Raw genomic sequence first — 27,646 nt, 5'->3', positions numbered from 1 at the left:
GAGGCTTTCTTTGGTGACTATGACTCCACTGAGCGGGTGGATCTCAAAGTTCTCTTCAACGTTGTCGACCTCAGCCTCAATGGCGAAGGTGATGTCGGCGTTGCTCCCTTCGTCCATGTCCGACGCGGCGACTTTGAGCACAGTGGATCCCCTCTGCACGTCTGACGCTACGTTGGCTCTGTACTCGAGCGCTCTGAACTGAGGCGCGTTATCGTTGACGTCTGTCAAAATGACGTTGATGACGCAAAAGCCAACCTTACCACCTCCGTCCTTCGCCATGAGAGAGACGGGAATGACCTTCTCAATGGCATTTTCACGATCGAGGCTCTCCAGGGTGAAGATCTCTCCGTTTTCATTGACAGAGAATTTGTCCTTGGCAAAGTCGTTGACAATGTGATAGGTCAGCTGTCCGTACAGGCCTGCGTCTTCATCTGTGGCTCTGGCTTCAGCAACCAAGGTGCCAACAGGGGAATTCTCCACGAGCTCCACCACATAGTCAAGCTGAGGGAATGTGGGCTCGTGGAAGTTGGCTCCGATGACAGTCACTTTCACAAGAACGGAGCTCCTGAACACCCCGTCGCACACGGACACATTGAGGTTGTACAGAGGCTCCATGTGGGGCCTTCGGTGGTTGGAGATGACAATGGCCCCTGTGTTTTTGTCAATGGCAAAGTTCTGATCCTCGTTACCGGACAGGATGGTGAACTCCAGTTTCCCTGTGTCTGAGCTATCAGCATCGGACGCCTGAACTTGGGTGACGAAGTGGCCCCTGGGTGCTAACTCGCTGACTGTCGCTTCGTAAACGTTCTCCGTGAACATTGGGGCATTGTCATTCAGGTCGGTGATATCTACAGTCACAGTGACGTCGCTGGAGAGGGCGGGAACTCCCCCGTCCACGGCTCGGACTGTCAGCTTATGCTGTTGGATCTGGTCGTGGTCCAGCATTTGAGCTGTCCAGATGACTCCAGTATCACGGTCAATGCTAAAATACTCTGAGCTCTTTCCCTTTTCCTCAACCAACTGGTAAAAGAGAACTTTGTTGTTGCTTGTATCAGAATCTTGGGCCGAGACCTGTAAGACGAATGTGCCAATAACTGAGGCTTCGGATATGTTGGCATAGTACAACTTTGATAGGAATACAGGTGGGTTATCGTTGATGTCTTCTAGAATTATATCTACAAACACCTCCGAATGAGCTCCAGTTAGGGAGTCGGTCGCTCTAACACTTAGTTTATAGGCCGGGTGGGCCTCAAAGTCTAAAGGCTGGATCACATGTATGACTCCTGTATTGAAATTGATGGAGAATTGACTGAATGGGTCTCCCTCAGAGATGGTGTAAACTATGCGTGGCCCTTCAGAGTCGTTGGCCTGAACGTGAACTACAGGAGTATGCAACTGGATGTTTTCTGGGATTTCAATGCTATAAAAAGGCTTTTCAAACACTGGCATGGCTTTGTTTACTACAGTAATAGAGACCAATACTTCAGCCGATAGAGCTGGTTCGCCTCCATCTTTGGCTCCAACACTGACTATAAACTCTGTGTTTAAGGACTCTTTCTCAAACTTCTTTTTCAGGGAGATTTCTCCAGAGGGACTTATTTGGAAGTGCTCGTGATGTTCTTTTAGGTGGTAGAAAACTTCACTGTTGCGTCCGATGTCACTGTCCACAGCTGTGACCTGCCTGATAAGATGACCCTCCTCGGCATCAATCTGGACAAGGGCGTGGTAGGGCAGGTTCACAAATATGGGCTTGTTGTCATTCATGTCCTCCACAGTCATGGAAACTAGAACATGGGAGACCTCTGAAGATGTATCCTCCCTCGTGACCTCAACCACGATGTCAAACGTGTCCTGAACCTCTCGGTCAAATGCTATTCCAGTGGTAGAGAGCACCCCAGAGGTGCGGCTTATTTCGAACCTCCGATCGGGGTTGAGAATAGTGTAAAAGAGAGGCTCGTTGACCTGGTTCCCCACGGCAGCAATGACCGCTAACGTTTTCTTTTCTGAGGAGTTTTCCTGAACGTAGGCCGTGTAGGACTCCCTGGTGAACTTCAGACTGCTCTGCTTGTTTTCCTTGACGTTTATCTTCACCGAAGCCATGCTGGCAAACCGGCCATCCGAAACCCTCACCCTCAATTCGTATCTGCTTCTCAACTGGGTGACATTCTGGATGGAGATAACACCAGTGGTCGGATCCATTTTGAATTTATCGCCAATGTTGCCCTCAGAGATGGAAAAGAAGAGTTTGGAGTTTGGTCCAGAGTCTGAGTCTGTAGCGTTAACCTTAATAATTTGGACGCCTTTGTATGTTGGTAATACGACCGTTGTCTCGTAAAGCTCCTGGCTGAACTGTGGCGAGCAGTCATTGACATCAATGACCTCAATGGTCACATTGGCGGCTGATTCTGAAAACAAGCGAGGTATGCCCAAGTCATGGACCTGAACTGTGAATTGGAAAACACTTCTATTCTCATAATCCAGGGCTGTGGTGGTCCTGATAGCTCCAGTGCTGGAGTCAATGGCAAAGTAATTATGGGCGAAAGGCTCCACAATCTGGTAGACCAGCATGGCGTTGCGGTCACGGTCGGCATCGGAGGCGCGAATGACCAGTGGAGTGTTCTGTCTGGTCAAGGCCACACTGTTGATAGGAGCAGACTCACTGACCATTCCAGTAAAATCAGGTTGGAGGAAGATAGGGGCATTGTCATTGTCATCCTTCAGGTGGATCATCAGGGTGGTGTTGCTAGCCAGGCCAGCCATGTTGGTTCCCTGGATGGTGAGCCTGTACTCTGGGGTGGTCTCATAGTCCAAAGCCCTCTGGGTCACCACCACTCCAGAATTGGGGTTAATGTCAAAGGCATTGTTGACGTTCCCGCCTTTGATCTGGTAGAAGACAGACGATTGGCTGGTGGCTGTAACCAGGCTCACAAAACTTCCTGGAAGAGCCAATTCGCTGACTTCTGCAGATAAATCTTTGTCGGTGAACCTGGGGGTGGCGTTGTCGGACACGGTGACCATGATGTGGACTGTAGTGGTGGCAGACAGCGGGGGAGTTCCTTTATCAGTGGCCTTGACAGAGAGTTCAAACTGGTTCTTCTGGCTTCGATCTAGCTCCTTCGCCACGGTAACAGTACCAAGCACCGGATCAATGGTGAATGAGTTTGCAACATTTCCTGTTCCAAAAAAAGGAGGGGAGGGGGGATATTACTACAGTTGCTATGGCATGGATTTCCTATCTGTTCTAAAGTACTTTACAAATTTAACTTTGAGAATAAGTATAGATTCTCTTGATGAGAGACTACCAAATTGAAATCTTGAGGACAATTATAACATTGTGCAAATGAAATACTGTCAAAGAAATACTTCAGGCTGATAAATGTCCTCATCTATTTTTCCCTTCAGTGCGGGTGCCACTAAGCAACCGATGAACATTACCGCTCTGTATTCTGAGTCTGCCAGCCCTGACGTTCAACATGACTCACTCTCTCAGGCAAGTTACATTTCAATTAGCTTGTGTCATCTCAAATATCTCAAAAATGCACATCCTCAAACAAAGGGCCCTACTAAGAACGACATGTCCCTCCCTCCAATCACACAGGATATTTGCTGAGAAAACAATTGTGGGAAATTCAGAGGCGGCACATGCTCTACTCCCACAAACGTTAAGGATTCTCTGACAAAGTCTTCTATCCTCCAACTGTTGTTGAAGCATGCCATTCATGACCAGGACCAAGTGGGCTGGGGATCTCTGAATGACTAGCATACATTTTTCCACTGGTCGCTAACTAGGGCTATCACCATGCATGTTTATGTACTGAGGCTATGCTAGTACAGCTATGCCGGGGAAGTTATGGCTAACATGCCAAGAATGACCTGCTTAGGTTTAACGGGGGTTGCTACCTGACTCGATGCTGTAGACAATCTCTGCATTCTGGCCTTTGTCTTTGTCCAGAGCGGTGACCTGGAGCACCGCGGATCCGACGGCAGCAGATTCGTAGACACGACCAGTGTATGGCGAGCCCACAAACCAGGGAGCGTTGTCATTAGTGTCCTCAACGTTGACCATGACACGCACAAGGTTCCTCTTGACAGGAATGTCCTGGTCCCGGACCTAGCAGGAGAGAGAGGAGAGAGAAAGAGGAGAGGGAGAGAGAAGTAGAAAGGAACAAACACCAGGAGAAAATTAGAAAGACAATAAAACCAGATATGAGTTATGACAGATTTAAATAGATCATTTTATTTTTCCAGCAGTAATGCAATTAAGTGGAAAAATTCTCAGTCTAATTAAAAAACAACAGCATAGACATATTGATCGGTCTGTCATTAGTTTATGCAAATCAGAAAATCACACAACCCTCCTTATGCATACCGATAGATGTAATGCACCCGTGAGAAACAAAGTCATACATAATCTACAAACACAAACTTTACCAAATCTAGTTCAATAATCTTGCTTCACAGTGGCTATCAAAAGCTTGTGGCGCGTAGCCCAGTTTTAGCACACCAGAGTAACAGCACAGTTACCATGACGGTGAGGATGTGCCGGCACATAGTCTCGTGGTCCAGCCTCTCGGCCGTGTACAGCACGCCCGTGCCCGGGTCCAGACGGAACTTCTTCAGGCTGAAAGGGTCGGTGCTGCTCAGGAGGGTAAAGGTCAGCTTGTTCTTCTCGTCCTCGTCGGTGGCACCGATCCGCAGGACCTCGGTGTCTGGAGGCGTGTCCTCTGGCACGCTCACCTCGTACCTGGGCTGGGAAAACTGGGGCCTGTGGTTGTTGGTGTCGATGACCCGGATCAACACCTAGACGGAGGGATGGATGGAGAAGGGGGAATGGTTGATGTGAAGTCCACAAGAGGCTTTGTTTGTATTTGTCCCCTCCCTGGTTTCCATTTCTTCCCTTAAAGTCACGCCTAACCTCCACTTCACCTTGCCTCCTCTTATCTATCTGCTTGTTCTCATCCTTCATGCCGCCGTTTCTTCTCCCTCGCTCCCTCCCTCCCTGTCTTCAACACCTTCTATCTCTTACCGGTAATGAGGGATGTTGTGTAGATGGGCAACACGATCAATGCATTTAATGGTATAAGCAATATTTTAACCGCACGGTCACTTGCAACCACTGAGAGGAAAAGGCAGAGATCGATATCGGCCAGCCTCTAATGCATCCAGATGAATGGGGAGCTGAGTGGCACCGAGCATGTGATGAAGATACAGGTGGTCTCACAGACTGAAGTCAGCTGGAGAGCGTGCCAGACGCGTCGTTCACAGTCACTCAACACAGCATCGTTTACAGGCAATATTTAGCACAGTCAGGTAGCATGTGTCCGACACACATTTGTCAGTGTGACTTTGACACTAATTGAGGGAATAAACAGAGGTGTATTCATTGAAAATGCGCTGATTCTTTCAGGCGTACATAATAATGACAATAACTTGAATCGCTGGCATGTACCAACGTACACTATCGCACACCCCAGAGAACACGGTGCTCCATGAAGACGCGATGCCACTGTGGTGCTGTGATTGCGAAAGCATCTCACCCGCTCCTGTAAACTGGGTGGAGGGAGAAAAAAGGGACAATTCCAGCAAGGCCGTGCTTTATCAACACTGTCCACCCGTCTACTGGACTTCCGACGAGGGATTACAGAGGGGCTGATGGAATGCCAGCCTCCTGTCCCAGACCAGCAGGGAAGCCGCCGCCAAAGCCAAACATGGGGAACAAAGAAGCTCAAGCCCAGATTAGACACCTGCATACCAGACACTAGGGGGCAGCGTCCCACATGGGAATACACAAGCACAGCCAAGCTCTGGGAACGGTGGCTGGAAACGGGCAACTCTCGTTAGCGACTCCTTGCCAAAAGTTGAAAATGACTGTTGGGGTGTTACTGATGGGTGCCTGAGCTTTGCCAGTATAGCTCAAGAGACAATTATAGAATAATCTGACAGGGGTGATAACGTTCACAATCTGTCGAGTGCTGTGATGCTGGCAGTGTTGGCTGGGCTCGCAGATGCTATCAACCGGTGGGACTTGGGGCTATATGCTAGCCTCCACCGTAAGAGCTCAAGCTGGCAAGCTTGAGCTCGCTGCCAATGTGAGTTATGTCAGTATACCAACATCCTGAACGTTATCTGCCGCTAAGAAACTGTTCAAGCAGTGTTGATCTGTTTTCTGGGGGAACTAAATATAAGAGGTTTCACGACCGACAGAGCCTGAAACTCTGGTGCTGGTACGAGTTTGCCGGTGACCTGGATGGTAGTGTGATGCTTTTAGAAACAGACGAGCAAACCCTTAAGAGGTGTGAAGAACTGGGTCTCTGCTCTGTGTGTTGTGCGTGTGTGTGTGTGTTGTGCGTGTGTGTGTTGTGTGTGTGTGGCAGTGGGAAGTGGGTAGCGGGCCCCTAAGCGGCCCCCCGGTCTATCTTCCTCCAAGCATCTCGTTTCATGTCATGCCAGACGTCACACTGCCTAAGGTCCCGGGGGTCTGGCAATCCACTTTCCACGCATGTACACATGCACACACTTGGCCCATACACACACACACAGCCCTCCCCCCTCAGAGTGGAGCTCTCGTACAATGCGTCTCAATCTGGCTGGCTACAGATAGAGAGGTCTCGTGAAGGGAGGACCATTCGTGAGGCACCAGGGACTGATAATGCTGTCAAGAGAAATACATAGGGTGGGGGGAAAAATGGAGGACACTGTATCTACAGCCAGCCTCCAGTCCTGTATGAGTCTACATGAAACATGGAAGATTTGATTGACATTTAATTTCTTTCCCCTTCAACTCCCCATTTTGAGAAATGAGGTTCAACAGCTCTTGAAAGAGGATTTACCCCCTGAAAAATCTGCATGATACAGTCTGACTGCGGTTAAAGAGACGAAGACCGCAAGTCTTTGTAGATCACTCCCGTGGGAGCACCGCAGAGGAACAATCTGTGACAGATGGAGAGATTGAGGAGCAAGAGCGCTAGGAGGGTGAGAAAAAAAAGAGAATGAGGAAAATCAAAAGACAAAGGGAGCAGGAAGAGAGGGCTCTGACACAGAGGCAAGAAGAAAGAGGTTGGCGATCAGAGCAAAGAAAGAAAGAAGGAAAGAAAAGGTGCGCTAAGAGTGGATAAGAGACAGCAGGAGATGATAGTGAAAGGAAGATACGAGAACTGTAGTGAGGGATCAAGAAATAGAAAAAGAGACGGGGGGAGAGCAAGAAAGAGAGAGGGATATTTATGAACAGAGACACTGAGAGGTGGAGCGAGATAAAAGAGAAAAGAAAGAGAGCTGGAACAGATTGTGCACAGGACAGCTTGTGGTTCTCCTGCAGGGCAAGATGGCATGGGGCTGGTAGAAGAGAGATGAGAGAGAGGGAAAGCGAGAGAGAGAGAGAGAGAGAGCGAGAGAGAGTGAAAGAGCAGGGGAGAAAGAGTGTGAGAGAAAGTGAGAGGAGGGGAGAGGAGAGTGAGAGAGAGCAGATCCTGTCTGTGAGGTGTTAAAATGCTGTGCCCTTCTCTCCAGAATCAGCCGATTTCTCAGAGATCAGCAGACAGGAGCCGACATGGAGCCCCAACAACCTGGTGTCAGACAGGGATACACAGGGAGAAACACTGTAGAAGCACACACTGCCCTGGCCTGGCCTGCGTTCAGGCCAGGGCAGGCATTTCTCACCAGCTCCAAAGGGCTGTTCCATGACCAGTGAGCAGGACTCTGGGGACCGAGGGGCATGATGGGGTTCACAGGTCTGTGTTCTAAAATCTGCCAAACAGCCAATAGTGCAGCCCCCCTCCCCCCCACACACACACACACTCATGCATAAACAACAATTCACGCACAGTCATACATGCACACGCACGACACACTCAAAGAAAGGACCGCTTCACAGATAAATAAAAGACAACATCGAAAGAACAGAAGGAGCGCTACTGTCACCACCCTTCGTCATGTCCAGGACGGGGGCAGCCAGAGCGCCAGCCCACTCGCCACTGCCATGTGCAGGAGAGAAAATGCCTACCCCCCTGCCAAGTGGCAGGTTTTGGGCCCAGGCAGGGGGTTGGCACAAGGCGCACAGAGCATGTTCCCAAAATAGGATTAAAACGGCCCGCGACCAACAGAGGTCCAGTGTTCTTGTTTACGCTTTCTTCTACCCAACAGAATGATCATAATCCTCACAAGCTACGCCAGGAAATGTGGCGCTTTTTAAATAATGGAGAGAAGGGAAGAGAGAGACAGAGAGACGGGGCAGGAGAGTAGAAAGTGAGAAGAAAATAAAGGGAGAAGTTCAGAGAGAAAGAGAACATGGGAAAAAAATAACAAATGCATTCCTGAGAGAGAAACAAAACAGGAGAAAATAGGACAGGCCGTCTGGCATCAGAGCCACATGACTTTGATTTGGGAGATAAGGAAAACTTTGTGCTCCTTCACGAGGTGCGTGTTTGTGTGTGCCTGTCTGCAGATCTAATAGCAGCTACGGAGGTAAACAGCACAACAGTGCAACAATCCAAACAAAGTACAAACCAATCCCGTTGCTCATCTTTAATCTGTTCAAGGAATTGTAATCATCTTGTTTTGTTGGTCAGAGCAGACAAGCTCTTGATTTAGGGTTTTCCTCAGTACTATAGGTACTATACAAGTAAGAGAAGAGACAAAGGAATGTAGAAATCAGATCACACTGACCAGATTATGGGATTATGACTCTAATACAAATTCTAGTCATACATTTTGTATTTTTGTACAACTATGTAACCACATAGTTCACATCAAATTGGTTATTCAGGCAAAACAGTGCATAGAAGCACACCTGACACAGGGATGTCTAGTTTCCTTAATGTAGTATAACAATTTACAAACACTAGTACAGTGGGTCTGGTCCACCCAGGCTGGGTCTGCCACGTTAGCGCCGTGAGGACCAGTTGGCGACGGGCGCAAACTGCCTGGTCGATACTAATATGAGCACCGGGGTGAGAAGCCCTGGCAGAGAGAACTACAAGTAGCATTCTGTTGACAGGAACAAATAAGCAAGCGTTCCTTCTGCCCAGATGCCATCACTTTGGACAGGACGAAGAGTTTTGTAAAAACATTTCGAATTTAGGTTGGATTGTCAGTTAGTTAGTCAATTGTTGTTGTTGTACCTGTACTTCTTATAAATACCAAATTAACTTGAAAGGTAATGCTTTAATGTTTGTATTGAATGCCTGTGTGTGGTGTAGAAGGTGGATGGAAGCAGGGGAGCTCTAGCTCAGGTTGGGCAGACAGCAGCAGGCTGATGTCCATCTAATGGCAATTACAGTATGCATAAGACACCTTATCTCAGTATCCGATTGTACTATGTTGACCACTCACGCTGCTCATTCTTATTCTTATTTTTAAATATATTTTATTTTATATTTAAATTGTTGTATTAGATTAGATTGTTTAGTTCTTAGAAATAGTTAAACTTTTGTACTTTTACTTAATTTAAGATTCGTATATGTTTAGTGTTTTGCACCTCCCTGCCACAGTAAATTCCGTGTTTGTATAACATACATGGCGAATAAACCGAATTCTGATTCTGATGTGGATGTGTTGTAACACCCTGACGGCCCTTGTGTTTCTCAAACGTAAACGGGTGCGGCAAACACATACGTGCATGCGCACCCCTGCATACGTGTTAAAACACGCCGACACACACACACAGCCTAAAACGTGCTGGAGCACAATAGACATGTTTATTCCCAGTGTGTGTGTTTTCTGGCCTGTGAGTGATTCATGGTGATGGCTGAAAGGCCTCCGCAAAACCGTCACGATAACGAGAGCCAGAAGGGGAGTGGAGTGGTAGGGTGCCTTTGAACCCCCGACAGTACAGAGGCTAATTGTGTTATGTCATTTTCTTTTATGAAGAGCGCCACCCTCCTCCTCTCCCCAACCCCCCCGCTTCTGGTCAAAACACACAGAAGAAGAGAAATCATTTGGAGATAACCGACATTGAGTTTACTTAGCTCTTTGAATTGACTGGCTTGGACTTGAAACGCCACCGCGTGCAGCGTGAGTGAAAAGGCTGCCTGTCTTGCTGACAAGCCGTCTGGAATACTGCGTGTGCGCTCACAAGGAGGAGAAGACGTGAGACTGAGAGACGCTTTCCTGACGATAAGTGATCTGTAAACGCTTCTAAGCGCGTTGCGCCCCACTGAGGATGCTGACATTCCGTCAACAGTTTTGTGGGGGGGGGGGGGGGGGGCGGCTAAAAAAATGTTTTCGGCGGCAACGGTGCTCAAATCGAGGCTCTGTGGAGCTCTGCAAGCGGAGGATCAAAGGCCTCATTCACAGACAGTGACAACAATACAGACTTTCTCTTTTTCACTTTCTGGCTGAGGAGCCCTGTGAGAAGGCTACCAAACCTTTTCAGTGAGTGCAGATCATACGATCCGAAATGTGTCTATTGAAGTGCACTCCTAAAGGGCTAAAGTGTGCACAAAAGTTTGAGATCTCGTCGTGACGATCTTGACAATGACTGGTGATATTGCTGATAAACGACATCACAGATTCACCCAACAAACGCATGACTCACCAAACAAAAACTACAGACAAATGCTAAAATGTCTGCACACATATGAGCTTGCCATGTGCTTCACATGACTTTAGTTTAGACTCCCCGTGTAAACTTGACAAAGTGAGTCCGTCAAAGTAGCTGTAACAAAGTGGGGTGAGACTTGCATATTCATTCACCATCTACATTCAGAAGGGCTTCGTATGCCACTGTGTCTCGGGGGGGATCGAAGGGAGAAAGAGAGCGAGAGACAAAGAGAAAGATGAAGGCAGAGAGGAGGACGGGAAAGAGAACAGGCAATGGAGGAGGGGTAGAGACGGGGGAAGGAATGCACACTTTACAAAAGAGGTCTGGCTAGACAGTGCCATTCTCTCCATTCCTGTCCTGCTCCAGCAATGAGACAATGGAAGATTCCTGGAGCTCGCTGCCAAAGGTGGATGGAGGGATAGGAGGAGGGAGAGATGAAAGAGACGGGAGGTGGGGGAGAGATGGAATGTCTGCACATCAGCACATGTTATGACGAGAGAGACCCAGTTGGAGAAAAATCTGGCGACGGCTTTCGACCCGACACACACATCTAATCAAAACAGATTCTCCCAGCTGGTCTGGAGACGTACAGTACCCTACTTCTCTCTATCAATCTCTCTGTCCAGTTCACCCCAGCCAAAGTAACAAATTATTTTTCTGGCAGAAACGTAGTTTAAATTCAAAACACAAGAAGCATCAGAATCTTACTGACAAGCAACATGAAGGGCCCGTCTCATTAAAACTTGTTTTCACCTTTAACTTGGTTGACGGCTGACATGGACATTTTCTACGAAAACAAAGTTGGTTCCTGAGTGAGAGAGGCATTGCAAGCACGCAAATGGAAATCTTTATCATGTAAACAGACCCTACTAATTTCTTCCCTTGTACAACACTTCCTGTCAATCGCAGAAGTCAACCCGGCCGTGACTTGTCATAGCGGACAATGGTTTTTCCACCCATCTATCCTTTCCACTCCTCCATCCTTCCCTCCCTCCCTCTGACTGCGTGAAAAAGAACCCATACCCCCCCACACACACAAACACACACACCATAACGTTTCATTAGCGGTCCAATTACCTGGGTGCTGACTGAGCGCGTTCCGTCTGTGGCCTCCACCGTCAGGTTGTAATTGGATTTCTGCTCTGCGTCCAGGGGCCTGGCCACGATCAGCGTCCCGCTGGCCTTGCCCACGTCAAACCTACTGTCATAGTTGCCACCTGTGGAAATGAGGGAGGAGAGGAGGTGGGGTCCGGGTGTGTTCACGCACAATGAATGAAGAGAGACAGGAAATTAGTAGCTCATCACCACCTGGTTAAGTAGTGCAGCTGGTGGACTAAGCTAACAGAGGATATGAGGCTAGGAGAGATCTGTGTCATCGTTCAACTCTACGCTGTACAACAGCCTGTATGCATTGCATGAGCCCTTTGCACTGGATGCAAACACACCTCACAATACGGCTTGACTTTGTCAAGGGCATGCACGTGGAACATATTCGGGCCATGGTGTTTTACAAACCAGCAGACTGGGAGACACTTTTTGGGAGACAGTTTTTCAAATACATTTTTTTTTATAAATAAAACTCGTGGTCCTGTTACCGCTGGCTTATTGCTCATTTGAAGTCATCACACTCTGTCACAACAACTACAATGTCAGTCACATTCTATCACAACAAACACAATGTCAGTCACATTCAGTCACAACAACCACAATGCAAGGACAACACAGACGTCACAGACACAGATTCCAGCCAGCCCAACAGCTACCTTCTGCTGTACAGTTGTGGTCACAGGACATCTGGAGAATGTAAAACATCTCAGTTGCCTCTATGTCGCCTTGCAAAAAGAAAGAATCGACCCAGAGACAAAAAAGAACATTCCAGAAAGAAGAAGCAGAAAAAAAGGACAAAGAGGAAGAGTTGTCAGTCAGAAGTTGGTTAAAAGGAGGAAAGGATGGGGGGGAAGGAAGAGATAAGAGTTTACAGGAAATAGCTCATATATTGAAAGATGCTGTGTCATTTCATGCAGATAGAGATTAAGAGATTAAGCACAGCTGAGATAAGGAGAATGATTCCAGTTCCATACATACTCAATTGTGTTGCTTAACTAGGTTAGCAAGTAAAGCTAATACCTGCAAGGTATTTAGTCCCTTAAATAATCATTCGAGATCATGCACATACACACACACACACTCAATAACACACACCACTCGCACACTTGTTAGTGAGCTAGAGTGCATTTCTTTGGCACGCACACACGGAAATGAATCAATGCACAGACGTTGCCATACCTGTGATTTCAAACCAGACAGGCGTCTGGTCCGAGGTTTCCGTGGTGATAACCCCCACCATATGGGCCACGGGGTCACTCTCCATGACAGAGAAGGAGAAGGGGGGCTCCTCAAAGGCCAAGGGGGGTGCATCAGATGGAACATCAGGCTTTGGGATCCATTCAATGTGCAGGCGACAGGTGGACGACTTTTGGGGGCGGCCGTTGTCAACCGCTTTGATCTGGGGGGGTATATATATATATATATATATATTAGTGTGAGAGATAGAGACCAGTGAGAAAGGAGGGGTTAAAAAAAAAATATATATATATATATATATAGGGAGAAAGAGAGAGAAAGAGAGAGAGAGAGAGAGAGAGAGAGAGAGAGAGAGAGAGAGAGAGAATAAAGAAAAGGGAGAAAGACACCGTGAGACCGAGATCAACGACTGGTCAGCCGGTCATCTGCGTGGGAACAATAACAGTGGAGCACCTGTTGCCAGTGCATCCTCCAATGAACAGGTGCTCGGTAAGAAAGCCAAGGGTGGTCTGCAGAAGCTAATTCAATCACCAGACACTTTGGAACATCCCATAATTCACCACAGCTCTTTCCAAATGTGTGCCAAAATAACCTTTTTATCTAATATTAAATAAAGTCTTACTTATTATTATTATCTAGTCTGATCTTTATCGATAGCTATTTACGGGGGTGTCTCCCCATTTTCAGGGGTAAGTCTTTAAAAGGTAATAAAAGCCTTTTTTCCTGATCTGAAAGGATTTGTATTTTTCTTTCAGGAATGTAAGCATACAGTTGTGGGAGAGTAGCAACAGTCTATAATAGACTCTCACCGTGAGGATGTCGTACTCCCCGGCCGAGGAGAACTTCTTGGACGATACCAGGCCTGTCTTGGGCTCAATGAAGAACTTTCCGTGTTCGTCGCCCTCCTCAATGCTGTAGGAAATCTCGGCGTTGGCTCCCTCGTCGCGGTCCGAGGCGATGACCCGGTACAGGGGGTCTCTTTTCAGGGCCCTCTCCTTCTCCGTCTTCTCTCGCTCCGGAAGACTGATCTTGTAGGTCTTCTCCAGGAACAGAGGGCGGTTGTCGTTCTCGTCCAACACCTTGACGATGACGCGGACCGTGGTGGATCTGGCTGGCACGCCATGGTCTGTGACGGTGATCTGGGAGAGAAAGAATGGAATGTCAAAACACATCTCTCTGCGTATCTATGGGTGTAGGTAAGGAGGATTGGTGGTGGGAAAGCGAAGAAACTATAAGGAAAATATATTTTCCACTCGATGATAAACCATACAGATGGATGGAGAGTAAGGAGGGAAATAGGATGGCATTGGTGTTCGCGTGAATCACTGTGAATCTCCTTCTGTGACTCCTTTCTGAAACCATGTCAGACTCTCTGTTGTTGCTGCTTAGCTGTTGCATTAACGTAACCCTGGATGCCACGCTGCGTGGTCAATTCACACGGGCCTTCTGTTTCACACTCTACTGTCACATTGAAGTGACGGAACAGTCGGTGAAGAGATGCAACAAACATGCTGCAAAAACAATCAATTCCCTATGAGATTAGCTGTCAAATAATCTTTTCTACCACACATGTGGTGCTTCCGGGAACAAATATAAGAAATGTTGCGAACAGGCTGTCACACACTCCTCGCTCATCAAAGTTGAATTGTTCTCTCTTTATTTTCATGGGTAATAGAATCAGTATGCAAAGCGAATCATTGTTTTTGTTTTTTTTAAACGAGACGGTTCAGAGACCATGCTGCTTTAGTTCTGTCCCCGAAAGGCTCATGCTTGTCACATGACCAGTCCCTTGGGGTATATGATTGTCTTTTGGCATCCAGGTAATATCCTCACATTACCACAAAATACATAGTTTATTTATACAGCATTTCCCGACCAGACGCGGCCACATGACACAGCATGATGTGATAGGTCCTCTGTTGTTTAAGTTATGAAGAATCCCACAAGGGAGATTGCCGGTCCACCATTTAGACTGTGAGCAAGAGCTTCATGCCTCACAACCTGGCTTGCTAGATTTCACTGGCCAACGGCACTTTCAGCACTTCATTAGTATGAGGCTTGCTTTGTCTACTGTGTGTAATCTATAAAATTAGAGGGGCTTAATGCCAAACCAAGAGCTATAAGATGACCTAAAAAAACACGCCATTTCATTCTTCCAACTAGTCCAAGCAGTAGTAGCTGTTGTGGTTGGTATCTCATGGGCCTGGGAGAGATGTGTGATGAGCAGGAGAGAGCGGCCAAATAAAAGACTGGAACAAACGTTAGTGAAGTCATTTAAAAACATCTGCTCAGCGCTTTAGTTAAAACACTCTGGGAGACCAGGGCCAGTCACACGCCATTTGGTGCTATAGCTGACAATTACTGTCATAATGTGTTCTTGTTTTTCTGGGCCTGTTCATGGCTGCCCGTGCTAGTGGCCATAACAAAATTAATTAAATGGAAAGACAAGGGCCCATCCGGTTCTTCGAACCCCTGCTCCTCTCCTGGGAGCGATGTGTTGGTTCTATTCCTGTTCTTGGTAATGGACATTTTCATCATGGCCAGATGAGTTCATTTGGCTTTGACTGTGATAATGTCAGGCCTGCTATTCTTTACAGCAAGTGAAGCGGAAGGGAGAATACCCTGAACAAGCAACCTGCAATGAACTTAAATTGCACTGTAATAATAGTGTACCGAGAAATAAAATGGGAGCACTGCTAATGAATGCAAAACTTCAACTAACTTTGGAGCGTTGCTGTGTGTCTGTGTGTGCGTGTGACTGAGCAAGTTTTCTACCTCTCCTTTTTATATCTTTACAGGCTGCCAAAGTGAAAAGTCAGGAGAGATAGAATGAGAAAACATGTTTACTTATTCTCTCACCCATACTGACAACCATGTGTTTCTTTTCTTTCTAGGTCTCGGGCTGGTCAACATGTCCGGACATGTTGCCCTCTCTGCTGTTCACCGTAGCCCCCCGCACCCTCTCTAACCCCAACATCCTACCCACACTTTACTCCTCCTCCTCCTTCTCCTCCTCCCACACTCAGACCACCAACTGGGGCCGGATGTTTGCTGAGCCTGCCTGAAAATCCTGTCACCTCCCAACGTCACTTCTTGGCCCACGTGCATACACCAAAAACCAACGACCAACTCCGCACCCCACCGTAAAAGTTTCAAAGCACCCCCTCTCTCTACACTTGCCATCTGGAGCAAACAAGGCTGTAGAACTCCTTCCTTAATAGCTCCACATTTTTATACATACACAAACCCCTGCGACAGGGGGCTCCCTATCCCTGGGGGTTAATGAGGCCAGCTGGCGTAAAGGTGTAGTGGGTATAGTGTGTGTCTCTGTGAATAGGGGGAGCGTAGGTCTAGGAGTGGTATTTGAGGGTCTCTACCCCCTTCCCTCTCTCCCTCCCCCCCCTCTCTCTCTACCTTCTTCTCTCCCTCCCTCCAGGAAGAGCTGGCTCCATAAAGAGCTTCCTGCTGGATCCTGACCAAACAGTGACCAGCGCCGCAAGAGAAACTTCTGAAGTTGCCATGGAAGCATGGCTCCCGCAGGGCGAGCTGCTCTGTTCTCACTTACCCACATTCTAGGTATTTAGGTCAAAAGTTACTTGCCTCAAATTACTTTTTTCCCTCCCCCTCACCTCCCCCCTCCAGCCCGTCCCCACGCTCAGATGTTTGACTGAAGGAGCCAGTGCTCCTGGACTCCAATCGAGCTGCTCACACTGGCAGAGTGCGTTGGAACGGGGGATTCTTGTTTATAATGTATTCGTTTCGCAAAGTAAAAACTGATATTTTTGGGGGGAGAGAGGGAGTCCAGTGTTATTAAACACTACAGTTAATGAGAGGCACTTGGTGAAAAGAATAGAAGTGTATGAGTGTTCTAATGCATTTTAATTTGTCCAAACATGAAAGCTTGCCACAGTGCTCTGAACCAAGTGTTAAATGGTGCTATTAAAAGTCTGTCCGAGGACATTTCATCAACAAGACAAATTAATAATATTTCAAAAACAGATAACTGGTTTGTGCTTGTATCCGTGAAAAGACTTGTCTGAGTTTTTGCAGACAAAATCACATACATATAGATATGCGTGTTTATGGTAGTCCCTGCCCAACAGTCATAACAACCCAGGTGTGTGCGGGTCTGTGTGTGCGTGCACGTGATCCTCGGCCTTGGGAATCTTCTCTCTCTCCCCACACCCTGATCTTGACATGAGACACTTCTACAAATTAAAGGCCCATTGTGATCAAATGCTGTTTCATGGGAGGCAGACACTTCATGATCCATCCCGGAGGTGTGGCGGGAGAGAGAGAGGGAGGAGGTGAGGACTGGGATTGAAGTGCCCATGCTTAAATGTGTCCCAAATGCCTCACTCTAGGAGCAGAGCGCCCCCCCTCCCCCCTCCCCCCATGTGTACGATCACTTACTCAGAGTTCCAGAATGCAATTAGAGCAACGCACTGTACAAATTGAGTATGAAAACACAGGAGTGGAGCTGGCACCGGCTACATCGGTATTAATCATTGCCCGCTGAAACTCGGATGCCGCAACCTATAACGATAATTAAAAGGCACAGCAATCGGCTCCACTTCAATGCCTGGCACGCAATTAAAAGTGCTAGATCGACATTCGCTTTGGAGAGACACAGAGGGAGAAAGACAGAGAGAAAGACAGAGGGAGAGAGAGAGCATATGAGAGAACAAGAAAAAGAGAGAGAGAGAGAGAAAAAGAGGGAGGGAGGGATCAATTAAAATCCACAAGTTTAAACATTGGCCCTTCCGTCGACAGTCGCTTCCTGTCTCGGCTTGTTCGATCCCCGAGACGGAACACTGGGGAAGAACAAAGGAGTAGTCACCCGGATTCTCCCTCCTCCCCTTCGCCCTATCCCCGGAAATCTGAACGAAGCGGAATGATTCCAAAATCCCTTCCCCCTGTGCAGAATGCGCTGTATCTCCAAGCCATGGCTTGTTTGGGTTGGCACCGCCTGTAGCCGTGCCAAAGTCAGGGCTGGTGGGATAAAAACCTAGGGGGGGACGTTGAGGTTTAAAGCTGTGTCTCTCCCGCTCTGTTTTCACCCAGGGCTAGGACTTTTCTGACGCAGGAGCGGACGGTTTGACCTTGAGGGTCTCATCGTTGGCCCGTTGCTAATGCCTGTTCAAACAGACAGCGAAGCAACACACTCGTCCGTGTCGACAAGGACGTCGGCTGTTTGTCTTTCCGTCTCACTTTTATTTTGGTTAAAGCGAGTCAAAGCCAGACAAAATACAGTGCTCACCTCAAGAATGTGCTCATCCTGTTGCTCCCTGTCCAGTTTTCTGGAAGTAGTTGTCACCAGACCTGTGGGACAAAGACAGAATCGTATTAGTGCTGTTGTCAGACAGTGTTTTATATCCTTTACTTAAAATGTTGGATATCTTTAGTCCAGGCTACATCAATCGAAGAAGGAAAGCGCTAAGACGCGGACAAACTTCATTACAGGCACATGATGTTCATCTTCGGCAGTCTAAAGATACTCAACAAGACCCCAATTTTTCCCTCAACCTGGAACGACCATGTCACATTCCTGATTACCACTGTTTGAGGGCCACAGTTGACTTTTTGTTATGTAATTCGAACCCCCGTTTGCAGTTCTTCCTCTAAATCACCTGTGAGTCTAGACAGGAAAAAAGGGTGACCTCGTCGAAAGTTGACCCACCCTCCTTTCAACCCAGTGGCCAGACAGCCCACGGTCTCAGACCCCTGTCTGTTACATGTTAAATATCACGGGGGTCCGCTAAGAACCCGCTTTCTCTGCTGCGCTGCTCAGGCCGCAAGCTGAACAAACACACAGACCAATCAGACGCAGCCTCCAGCACAGGAGCTCCGCCCACACAACCGTTACTTAGAGAGGGGGGATTGAGAACGAGGGACGAGGGGGATTTCAATCCGGATCCCGTCGTTTGTTCAAAGGATCTACGGTGCCTAGAGAGGCTTTCACTGGTAGTCGTGCTTTCTTTACACAGGGAAGGAGATCCCTGAGCGACACAAGCGCTGAGCTGCAGGCTTTAGGACTGAAATAAAAATACCTCAGGGGCCGGACATCACCAGATTCTAATCAGGATTTCTTTTTCGGACTCAAATTTGACTGTAAGAGAGGGGTTTGGAGGAGAGATGGAAAATAGGGAAGGGAGGAAATGGCTCTGGGCATTACGACCAGTCTCTCCACTCTAAATAAGAAGCGTTGCCTTCCCACCCCAAGACGTAATTGCAACTTTGCAGAGACTATGAGTGCAGAGCAGACGTGCCAACTCCGACCGCACCAGAGACGCCTGGCAACCGCACCGTGCCTGATTAGCATAAAAACAAGGATTTCCGAAACCCAAGCCCATCAATGGCACATATGCTCAGCACCAGAATAGCAAGCCACAACTTACAATTCTCTAAATAGCCATTCCCTTACACAGCATATGTGCATCTCTCTCTCCCCCTCTGTCTCCCTGCTGCTATCTCTCTACTGGAGGCTTCCTACCACCTAGACTGCAAGCTATAAAGTACAATTGACAATCTATTATTGAACTATAAAGGTGTCTGTGGCGGGATTATCTTGCGTACCACGCAGTGTATGAGGTTGGCATTTGGCAGTTGTACTGCTCAGGACCCAAGGTCGTGCAGTGTCAAGTGTGCAGTTAGTCAGATGAGCGGTCCGCGCCGAATAAATACGCGTTCACTGTCATGTTCACTACACTAAGCGATGGCGCTATAGGATCTTGCAACAAATAAATATAAACGCGTTCATCGCCATGTTGAGCTGCACTAAGCCATGGCGCCATGGATCTCGAGATTTAAATATAAACAGGCCAACAAGCACTGCACTAGAGTTTGCCTCAAACGGGCACTGCAATAGAAGAAAGAAGGTACCATGTTTGCAGTGAGCTAAAGCACCCCAGACAGACAAAGACTGTTCTTCCCATGAGTGCTGACACTGCTTTGGCGATTAAAACACAGAATAAAGCTAATTAAAGCAAGATGGGCAGGAAATTGTGTGTATTCAGAGACAGAAAGGACAGCTTTCTGGTTGTAATAAAGCGCTGCGCTTTAGGGATGTACTGTTCTGTATTATGATCCAGATTAGCTGGGTCTAGTGATATGGCTTTTTAAGAAGGTCACGCTGAACAGATCCTTTCTAGTGAGGAAGACATCTCTGTAGTTGTGCCGACAACCTGTCGATTTGCCAAGGCATCGCAAAGAGCTAAAATAGTGTTACCTACTCCTCCCAATGATAGGAGGGAGTGTAGACACACACACACCACACATTCCTTGTCAAGCTGCCAAGTGCATCTGTCTGAAAATGTACACGTTTAGTCATCTCCACAGCTTTAAATGGGATGAATCCTACGAACCTCCATCCAGCCAGGAGCTAAAAATAAGCTCTGAGAGGTTGGTCTTCACTGATTTACAATGAGCCTGCTGGATGGGCTTACCTATCTCCAAGGGAGGGGTCCTTTGATGTAGGGTTATATGTGTCACTGTGTATGAAGTGCTCTGAGCATACCGTGCTATCAGTAGTTGAGCCAAAGTATAGGCAGGCAGTCCATGGTGTAAATCTGAAGCATACCTAAAGCTAGTAGCCAGTCCAGCTTCTTTGTATAAGGGTACCTTATTCAATATGAACAAAACAAGAAAACCAGACAGATGTTGGATGGGGCAAGCTGAGCACTCCAGAGAAAAGTCGTCTGATATTATAACCAGCAGTCGAGCTGTCTAACTAACAAACACACGCCTGCAAGCACACACACACACACAAAGACACACAGACACACACACAAAACTAGGCGTGGGCTGAGCCAGGGCTTCTGTAATTACAACCGTGATGTTTTGGGAGAGCGAAGAAAAAACAACGGCGGTGGAGAAGGCAGCGGTGGTGCTCTGCAACATGGCCTTCAGCAGCATCCACTGATCCAAAATGGACGCTTTGGGGTGGGGGCACGTCGACCGAGGGCATTGTTGGACTGCCTCGAACCCAGGCATTAGTGCTGTGATTAACACTCTTGCTGGGTGACACACATATTTAGACGCAGCCTGCAGACCAGCAGGAATGCTGTCTGCAGCAGGCTGACTCGCGCCCGCCGCAACACCCAAAAGGCCTTGAGATGTTTACCGCTATTGTTGACAAACGGACTAATCGAATAAGCCCAGAGTTTTCATTATTGAATGCGGGAGGGGGTAAAGTCATATTAGCTTTTTGTTTGTTTGTTTCCTTGACTGAGGAGAGGAGCAGAAAAGGATATGACCGCCAACGGCAAGTTGTTCCTTGCAAGGATGAAACATTTAACCTCGCCCTTCAACCGGATACAAGCCTTTCAGGATTCATGCACTTGGTTAAGAATGTATAAACTGATCCCAGCACGTCTCGAGGAAGACCGAGCCTCAGAGAACAACAAAATGGCAGTTGGAAACGCAGTGTTTGTTTCCTCCGCTAACCAGTCGCTGTTTATTCTCACACTAACGAACACTCTCATTATTACTACTTGTACGCCGCACTGCTGATGGGTCCAAATGTTTATGAAGGTCTGAGCTTGGATGGGTAAATATTTGGAGTCGGACATTGTTTCTTCCCTCTTTGAAAGGAGGAACAGCCTCAGAGCTGCCGACAGAGGACCATTGATGGGCCTCAACAGACGCAGCATTTAGGGAAGCCGGGAATGCAACACTTCACACACCAATCAAAAGGTCTGTCTTTCAGAAGAAGCCTCTTCACACACACTCTCGCTCACACACATGAACACACGACAGCTTGCAATACACACTCGAAACAGAAAACGCTGCTCAAAAAGACAGATGCGATCACACGTACGCACACAGAGAAGGCTTAAGTAGATTCAGACAATATCCCTCTCTGCCGATCCCTTAACTACTAAAATGGGCTCTTTGTCAAAATGGCTGGCATTTAGCATGGGGGGCATTGCTTTCCACTTCAAAACTGAAATGCCCTGACGCTTCCTCCCATACACACCAGCCACACAACCACTTCCAAGGGGCAGTGTGTCTGAGTGTTTGTTTCTAAATGTGTGTGTGTGTATGCGTATGCGTGTGTAGGCTTTGTTTGAGTCTGTGTGTATATATATGTGTGTGTGTGTGTGTGTGCCTGTGTGTGTATAAGTGTGCAAGAGGGGGTTGGGTACTTTGGGAGAACAGCCCCCCTTCCTCATTAGCTTCCCACCAGGCTAGTAAAAGAGCTCAACTAATGGATATTCATATGAGGAAGTGATAATAAACAAGACGACAAAAAAAGCAGGCCCCTGATGAGATCCCAGATGTCCATCTCATCAGATCAAGATGGATACGTGTCTGGGAAATTAAGCCGTTTCCTCTAAGTTGATATACAGTTGTGGAATCTCAGGAATTCCCGGCAGGATGTGCGAGAGAAACCGGAAAAAGTGGAAGGAAGGAGCAGCAAAATAAACATAAATATCAATAAGACACGGACAGTCATCTCGCTCTGATTTATTAGGTCAATGCATCCGGGGATCGCATACCTAGATACCATCCCCAAGAGTTTCTATCCATGGATGACTGCTTCTCACAGCTCATTTGACGTTGGGGTCCTGGTGTTTGGTGGTGCCTGTGCGGATGCCTGTTTAAAGTGTGTGATTGATGTAAGGCTAGCAGCAAAGTGACGGATAATTGGAGGCTGTGGAGCTGTTTAGAACAGCTGTGGCTTCATCCCGGCTACTCTATCCCTTCCAAACACTGCAGAGGTATCTCTGCTAGGCCCTCCAGAGGAATGGAAGGAAGGAGGGATGGAGGGAGGGAGGGCAGCGATAATGAACGAGACAGATGAAAGTAACAATACAGTCCAAGTCTCAAGCAAGTAGAATGACAGGGGGAGGGTAAAGAGAGAGAGAGATAAAAGACACAGACTGATCTGATGGAGATGAAAATGATGAATGATAAAAAATGTTTAATGATAGACGGAGAGAGAGAGATGAGACCGAGAGGGAGAGGGGGATGGAGAGAGAGAAAGAGACCGACCGATTGTATTGGAGACGGAGAGAAACCCTAACCCGCCTGGGGGATTAAGTCTTTTAAAACACAGGCTGGGCCTACAGTATATACTGATGTGTATGTTGTCAGTGTTCTCTCATGCATGCAGGACAGTCTGGAGTGATGAGAACACTGAGTTCACCCGGATCTGGTGGCGTCAGAGGACACGTAGCTTTAGCCCATGGCGCTAAGACATGCTGCTTAGGAGCAAATGCTGGCCCTTGTAAGGCTGAGCAGGCTGGAAGTGGAGGTTTGGGGGATGCGGGGGGGCTCCGGTCCCGGTTAATGAACCTCGAAGTATCGCAAAGTTTAGCTCTTCTTGGAAGAGAAAATAATCCACAAAAGTACAAAGAGGTAAAAAAAAAAACCTCTCTCTCTTCCTCTCTCTCTTAATAACCTTTTGTGTCTCGTGCCAATTGCCCCCCCACCCTGAAATCACAGGAAATGGCAGGAAGTTGTTGGGAGGTAGTATCCATTTCCTATCTGGCTTCCCTTGCTATCGGCCACAGCCTTTGAAAAGCGTGGCCGACATTGTTGTGTGTGACCACCCCCCCCCCTCTCCAACCCCCAAACAGAGCAGGCGTTGTTGAAAACCGATACGAGTACGGCTAGAGTGCAGCCCCGGACCCCGATGGCTATGAACCTTTTCCCCTTTTCTTCTCTTCTCTCCGTCTCCCTAACTCCTCTCTCTCCCTTCTCTTCTTCCTTAAGTCTTTTTATCCGGCCCAGGGGATTAGAAATGCATATAAAACCTGTCAGAGATAGCCCAGCCTGCCAAAGTATTATCCAAGATATTCCTTTTCAATTGACTTTCAACGTCTAGTTCCACCTCAGTAGGATGTGTAGGGGAAAGGGTGTGTGTGTGGTAGTGGGTGCGAGGGGGGGGGGGGGGCACAGGGATGCTGTGCCCTGAAAGAGACAAACAGAATCACTGTGGTTGGTCTTTTTTCTTATTTAAATCCAGCTCCTGGATGGAAAGCAGGCCCCACAGAAGGGTAGAACAAACAATGACAAAAGGTTGTACACAGCAATGACCCATACTGGAAGTGGCCTTGTCTGACACAACTCTACTGAAACCAAACAAACTTGGAAGTTAGACGCAGCAGTCCCATAGAAGTGTCATGAGATGATGGCCGTCTAAACAAGTGTTTTATTACGTTCTGACTAAAACCTGTTTGATACGTTTCTTCAGGTAGAAAGCACTATCACTTAACTTAGCAACAATCCAAAACGCTGTTTCCATTTAGAATGTCATCCAGGTCAGATATTATGACGCTGTGATGCGCTGAACTTTGACTGACGCTTAAAATCGAGTGGCATAACCAGTGGGTTATTATTTTATTATTTTGCTTAATTATGGACTTATCAAAGCTAGATACACCCAAGTGACCTTAGCTCTAGATCTAACCGCCCTTTGTGTGTGTGTGTGTGTGTGTGTGTGTGTATGTTTGTGTATTCGGTTTGACATATTCTAAGCGGGCGTCACGCCTGTTTGCGCAACCCCCCCACCCTGACTTTATGGGCCTCTACCAGTCCAGTCAAAGTCCAGCCAATCACAGTTGGCGAGCTACATTTTGAATGAGACAAAAAAGAAAAAGCCCCAGTAACTGATTCTGTAAATGACTGCTGTCCTCTCCCGTCTGGCCGGCAGGTTACACTCCAAAGCTGTTAGGTGGTTTGGACGGGAGGACTGTGGGATCTTGTTCCGCGTAGGCCGGCTAACGCTACTCCCACATGCGCTGGCTGGGACAGAAACATGCTGGAGAGCGATCTGCCCACGGACCCGCAGGGAGGGAGGGAGGGAGGGAGGGAGGGAGGGAGGGAGGGAGGGGAGGGAGGGAGGGAGGGAGGGAGGGAGGGAGGGAGGGAGGGAGGGAGGGAGGGAGGGAGAAGTGGGAGGTTGAGGAAGTAGGGGAGGAAGGAGTGTGAATCGCTAGTTTTCAGTTGAATTGTAAACCCTCCTTGATTACAGTGTGTGTGTGTGTGTGTGTGTGTGTGTGTGTGTGTGTGAGTGGGTGGGATCCCACAGGCTCAGGTAGGGCTGTTGCTGACGTGGACAGAGTTGAACGACACACGCGCTGCCGAGTCGAGCTCATAAAGGAAACTTCATCTTCCCCACAATCCATATAGCACAGATGTTCAAGGGCTAAAAGAAACTCAGAGACCTCTCTCTCTTACCCCTCATTCTTGTCTTTTAAACGGCCCTTTCGAGCTGTTATAGCTCAGTGTGAACGGGATTGCCATGGTGCCCGTTATAGAGCGGAGAGCTGGCCTTGCACATTAATGACACACCAGACAGGATGGAGCACCAAACAGCAGGTCTTGTTTACTCGGCAGAAAGAGAGGGAGTTTTTTATCTGGAGGTTTTAGAGGGACCGATGTGGTCATCTGACGCCCAGAGAGAAATCCGGCACACACTGCCACCAAGAAGCCTCCCTCTGTGTCTGAAGCCTGACTTACATTTACATTTTACATTACATTTAGTCATTTAGAAGATGCTCTTATCCAGAGCGACTTACAGTAAGTACAGGGACATTATCCCTGGGTGAAGTGACTTGCCCAAGGACACAACGCCATTTGGCACGGCCGGGAATCGACTTAGTCAGGCGCGTGGACGAGGAAAACAGGCAGTTTGTGTGCAAGCTAGCCAACTACCTAGACATGTTCCTGCGTTAGGCAGGAAAGCCTAAAGTATTACAGCCTAATCTAGCTGGCTAACCAAGTCAGGCACAACACATGTGCCTGCAACATTCGCCAAATCCCGCACACATAAAAAAAGTCCTCAACTTTTCCCCCTCCACAGCACCATGCATAGCTTTGTAGATATGCCAGGAGAGGCCTTGCTCCCGTTGCTGTTTTTGAGCATGTAATTACAGAGACTTGCGTGTTGTAAATTTAAACATTTTCAAAAACCTGTAATATGCGGGGAGAATGTCATATTGAGTTGATAATGTGGAAGGATATCAAGCCTATTTGCGGCCACCCTAATGGCTGAGACAGGGAAAATAAAAGATAATGGGCATTTTCCCTTGAGAACGTTTCACATTGCTAGTTTCAGCAACAACCAGCGTAGACTCAACATTCAACAATCTATATGTGTCATTTTTTATCTATTTCCCCCTTTATCTCCTATCCTCCACCTCTCCACACACACTGTAGGTTCTCCCTCCGTCTTGGTCTCCAATCCCCCATACCTCCCCTCTTATCTCTCCCTGCCTCCTTCTCTGTGAAAGTGACATAAACACATTGAAGCAGTGATTTAGCAGGGTTCTCTTTCTACAAAACACTCTTTGTTGAACCTGGCGCGGGAGGCTCTGGTGTTGGGCTGATAAAAGTTTGAACAGGCTTTGATATGCATGAGCGGGTCTCATCCTCTCTCTCAGCTGTCCTTCGTGTAACCCTTCCCGATTCGGAACGCTCCTCCAACGCTTCGAAAGGGGACCTAAGGAGCTGATGCAAACAAGGTCAAGTCTGTAAAGACTTCCGGGCCTAACATGCTCACATGTGGGCAAACACACACACTCGGACAAACACACACACCCTACACACAAACACACAAGCTTTATAAATAAGTGCAGACTAATCAGGAAATTGGATTTTTCGCTTTTAAAATGCAGGTTTAAGAGCAGTTCGTCCAAAGGGCGAGTACAAATCCTGTACTAAGTAGGTTGTTTCTTAACGTCCAGAAACATCGAGTGTCTAAAACCCCAGACTAAAGTTGTTATTCTCCACTACAAAAAGACAGAGGAAAAAAACGAGAGAAATAGTGAGATAGAAAGAGAAAGACCAGAGAGAAGGAAACAGTGACACAGGGAGAGACACACAGAGAGAGAAAAAGAAACTCTGAGACAGAGAAAGTGAGAGAGAGAAATAGTGAGAGAGAGAAATAGTGAGAGAGAGAAAGTGAGAGACAGAGAGAGCATTGGAGGCACTCTCTTTCTTCTCCCTCAGGTTTCTGCTCACAGCCTCATGTAGTAGATATTACTGAGGTCCGGCACACACAAACACGTCTGTCTCTGGTGCAGACATCTTTAAAATAGACACCCATCCATTTTCTCAGGCTCAGGGTCTCCGAACCTAAGCAACATGATTTCCATCTCAGAGGTTAAATGAAAACCAATGGAGGTCAGCGCAGATCGATCTCAGGGTCTCGTATTGATCCCTTTATTGATCAGAAGGCTCCAATGCAGCTCTTAAAGCAACGGTGGATAATAGAATTTCATCCGGTCCAATTAAAACGTCCGGTGAAGTGACACCTCATCGGTATTGGCTCAAGATCCTGGGGGAGATGATGGGGAAAATGGAAAGCTGGGGTGTGAGGATTAAGGCCCCAGCTTGAAGCAGTGGTTGGTGGATCTGGACTTGGATTCTGAGCCTCAAGTGAGACTGGTCTCTAGTTTTGAAACCAAAAGGGAGACTGGTCTCTAGTTTTGAAACCTAAAAGGAGACTGGTCTCTGGTTCTGAAACCTCAAGTAAGACTGGTCTCTGTACTGCCAGATATCTGGCCAGCCTGCCTACAATCTGACTCACTGCTCTACTCTTCAAGGTTCAATGTTCCATTACTGAGAAAACACAATTCCCTAATACAGCCTCACAGTCTGGAGCAGCAGATTTATTTTGTACTTTATCTCATCACACACAAACGTCCACAAAATCCCCACGTTTATCGAGCCGATCTTGCATTACCCACAAACCAGTTAGGGACTAAATGTAGAACTTTTTCTTTCTTTCCATCTTTCTTTCTTTAGGTCATTCCTTCTCTCCTTCCCTCTGTCCTTGGAGAGTGGCCAGGATTA

The 27,646-nt window shown here is 47.6% G+C and overlaps 1 protein-coding gene across 8 annotated transcripts in view; it reads right to left on the bottom strand.

Moving 5' to 3' along the window:
• fat1a (FAT atypical cadherin 1a) overlaps positions 1–27,646 on the bottom strand; it is a 68,616-nt gene that overhangs the window by 22,154 nt on the left and 18,816 nt on the right. For 6 of the 8 annotated variants that reach the window (XR_009932101.1, XM_062477255.1, XM_062477260.1 and 3 more), the window contains exons 4-11: positions 18,102–18,163; positions 13,651–13,980; positions 12,824–13,043; positions 12,301–12,369; positions 11,615–11,754; positions 4,525–4,800; positions 3,901–4,111; positions 1–3,173 (exon numbers count right to left, since the gene is read on the bottom strand). The exon at positions 1–3,173 is cut by the window's left edge and continues 901 nt beyond it. Coding sequence is in view for 7 of the 8 variants with exons in the window: in XM_062477255.1 (XP_062333239.1) it covers positions 1–3,173; positions 3,901–4,111; positions 4,525–4,800; positions 11,615–11,754; positions 12,301–12,369; positions 12,824–13,043; positions 13,651–13,980; positions 18,102–18,163 (4,481 nt within the window). In the remaining variant the exon portion in view is untranslated. The remainder of the gene's footprint in view (positions 3,174–3,900; positions 4,112–4,524; positions 4,801–11,614; positions 11,755–12,300; positions 12,370–12,823; positions 13,044–13,650; positions 13,981–18,101; positions 18,164–27,646) is intronic. The other 2 variants (XM_062477257.1, XM_062477258.1) reach the window with 1 other exon arrangement.

Source organism: Osmerus eperlanus, chromosome 14 (assembly GCF_963692335.1).
Source record: "Osmerus eperlanus chromosome 14, fOsmEpe2.1, whole genome shotgun sequence".
Lineage (NCBI taxonomy): Eukaryota > Metazoa > Chordata > Actinopteri > Osmeriformes > Osmeridae > Osmerus > Osmerus eperlanus.
This window is presented reverse-complemented; position numbering and strand designations above follow the sequence as displayed.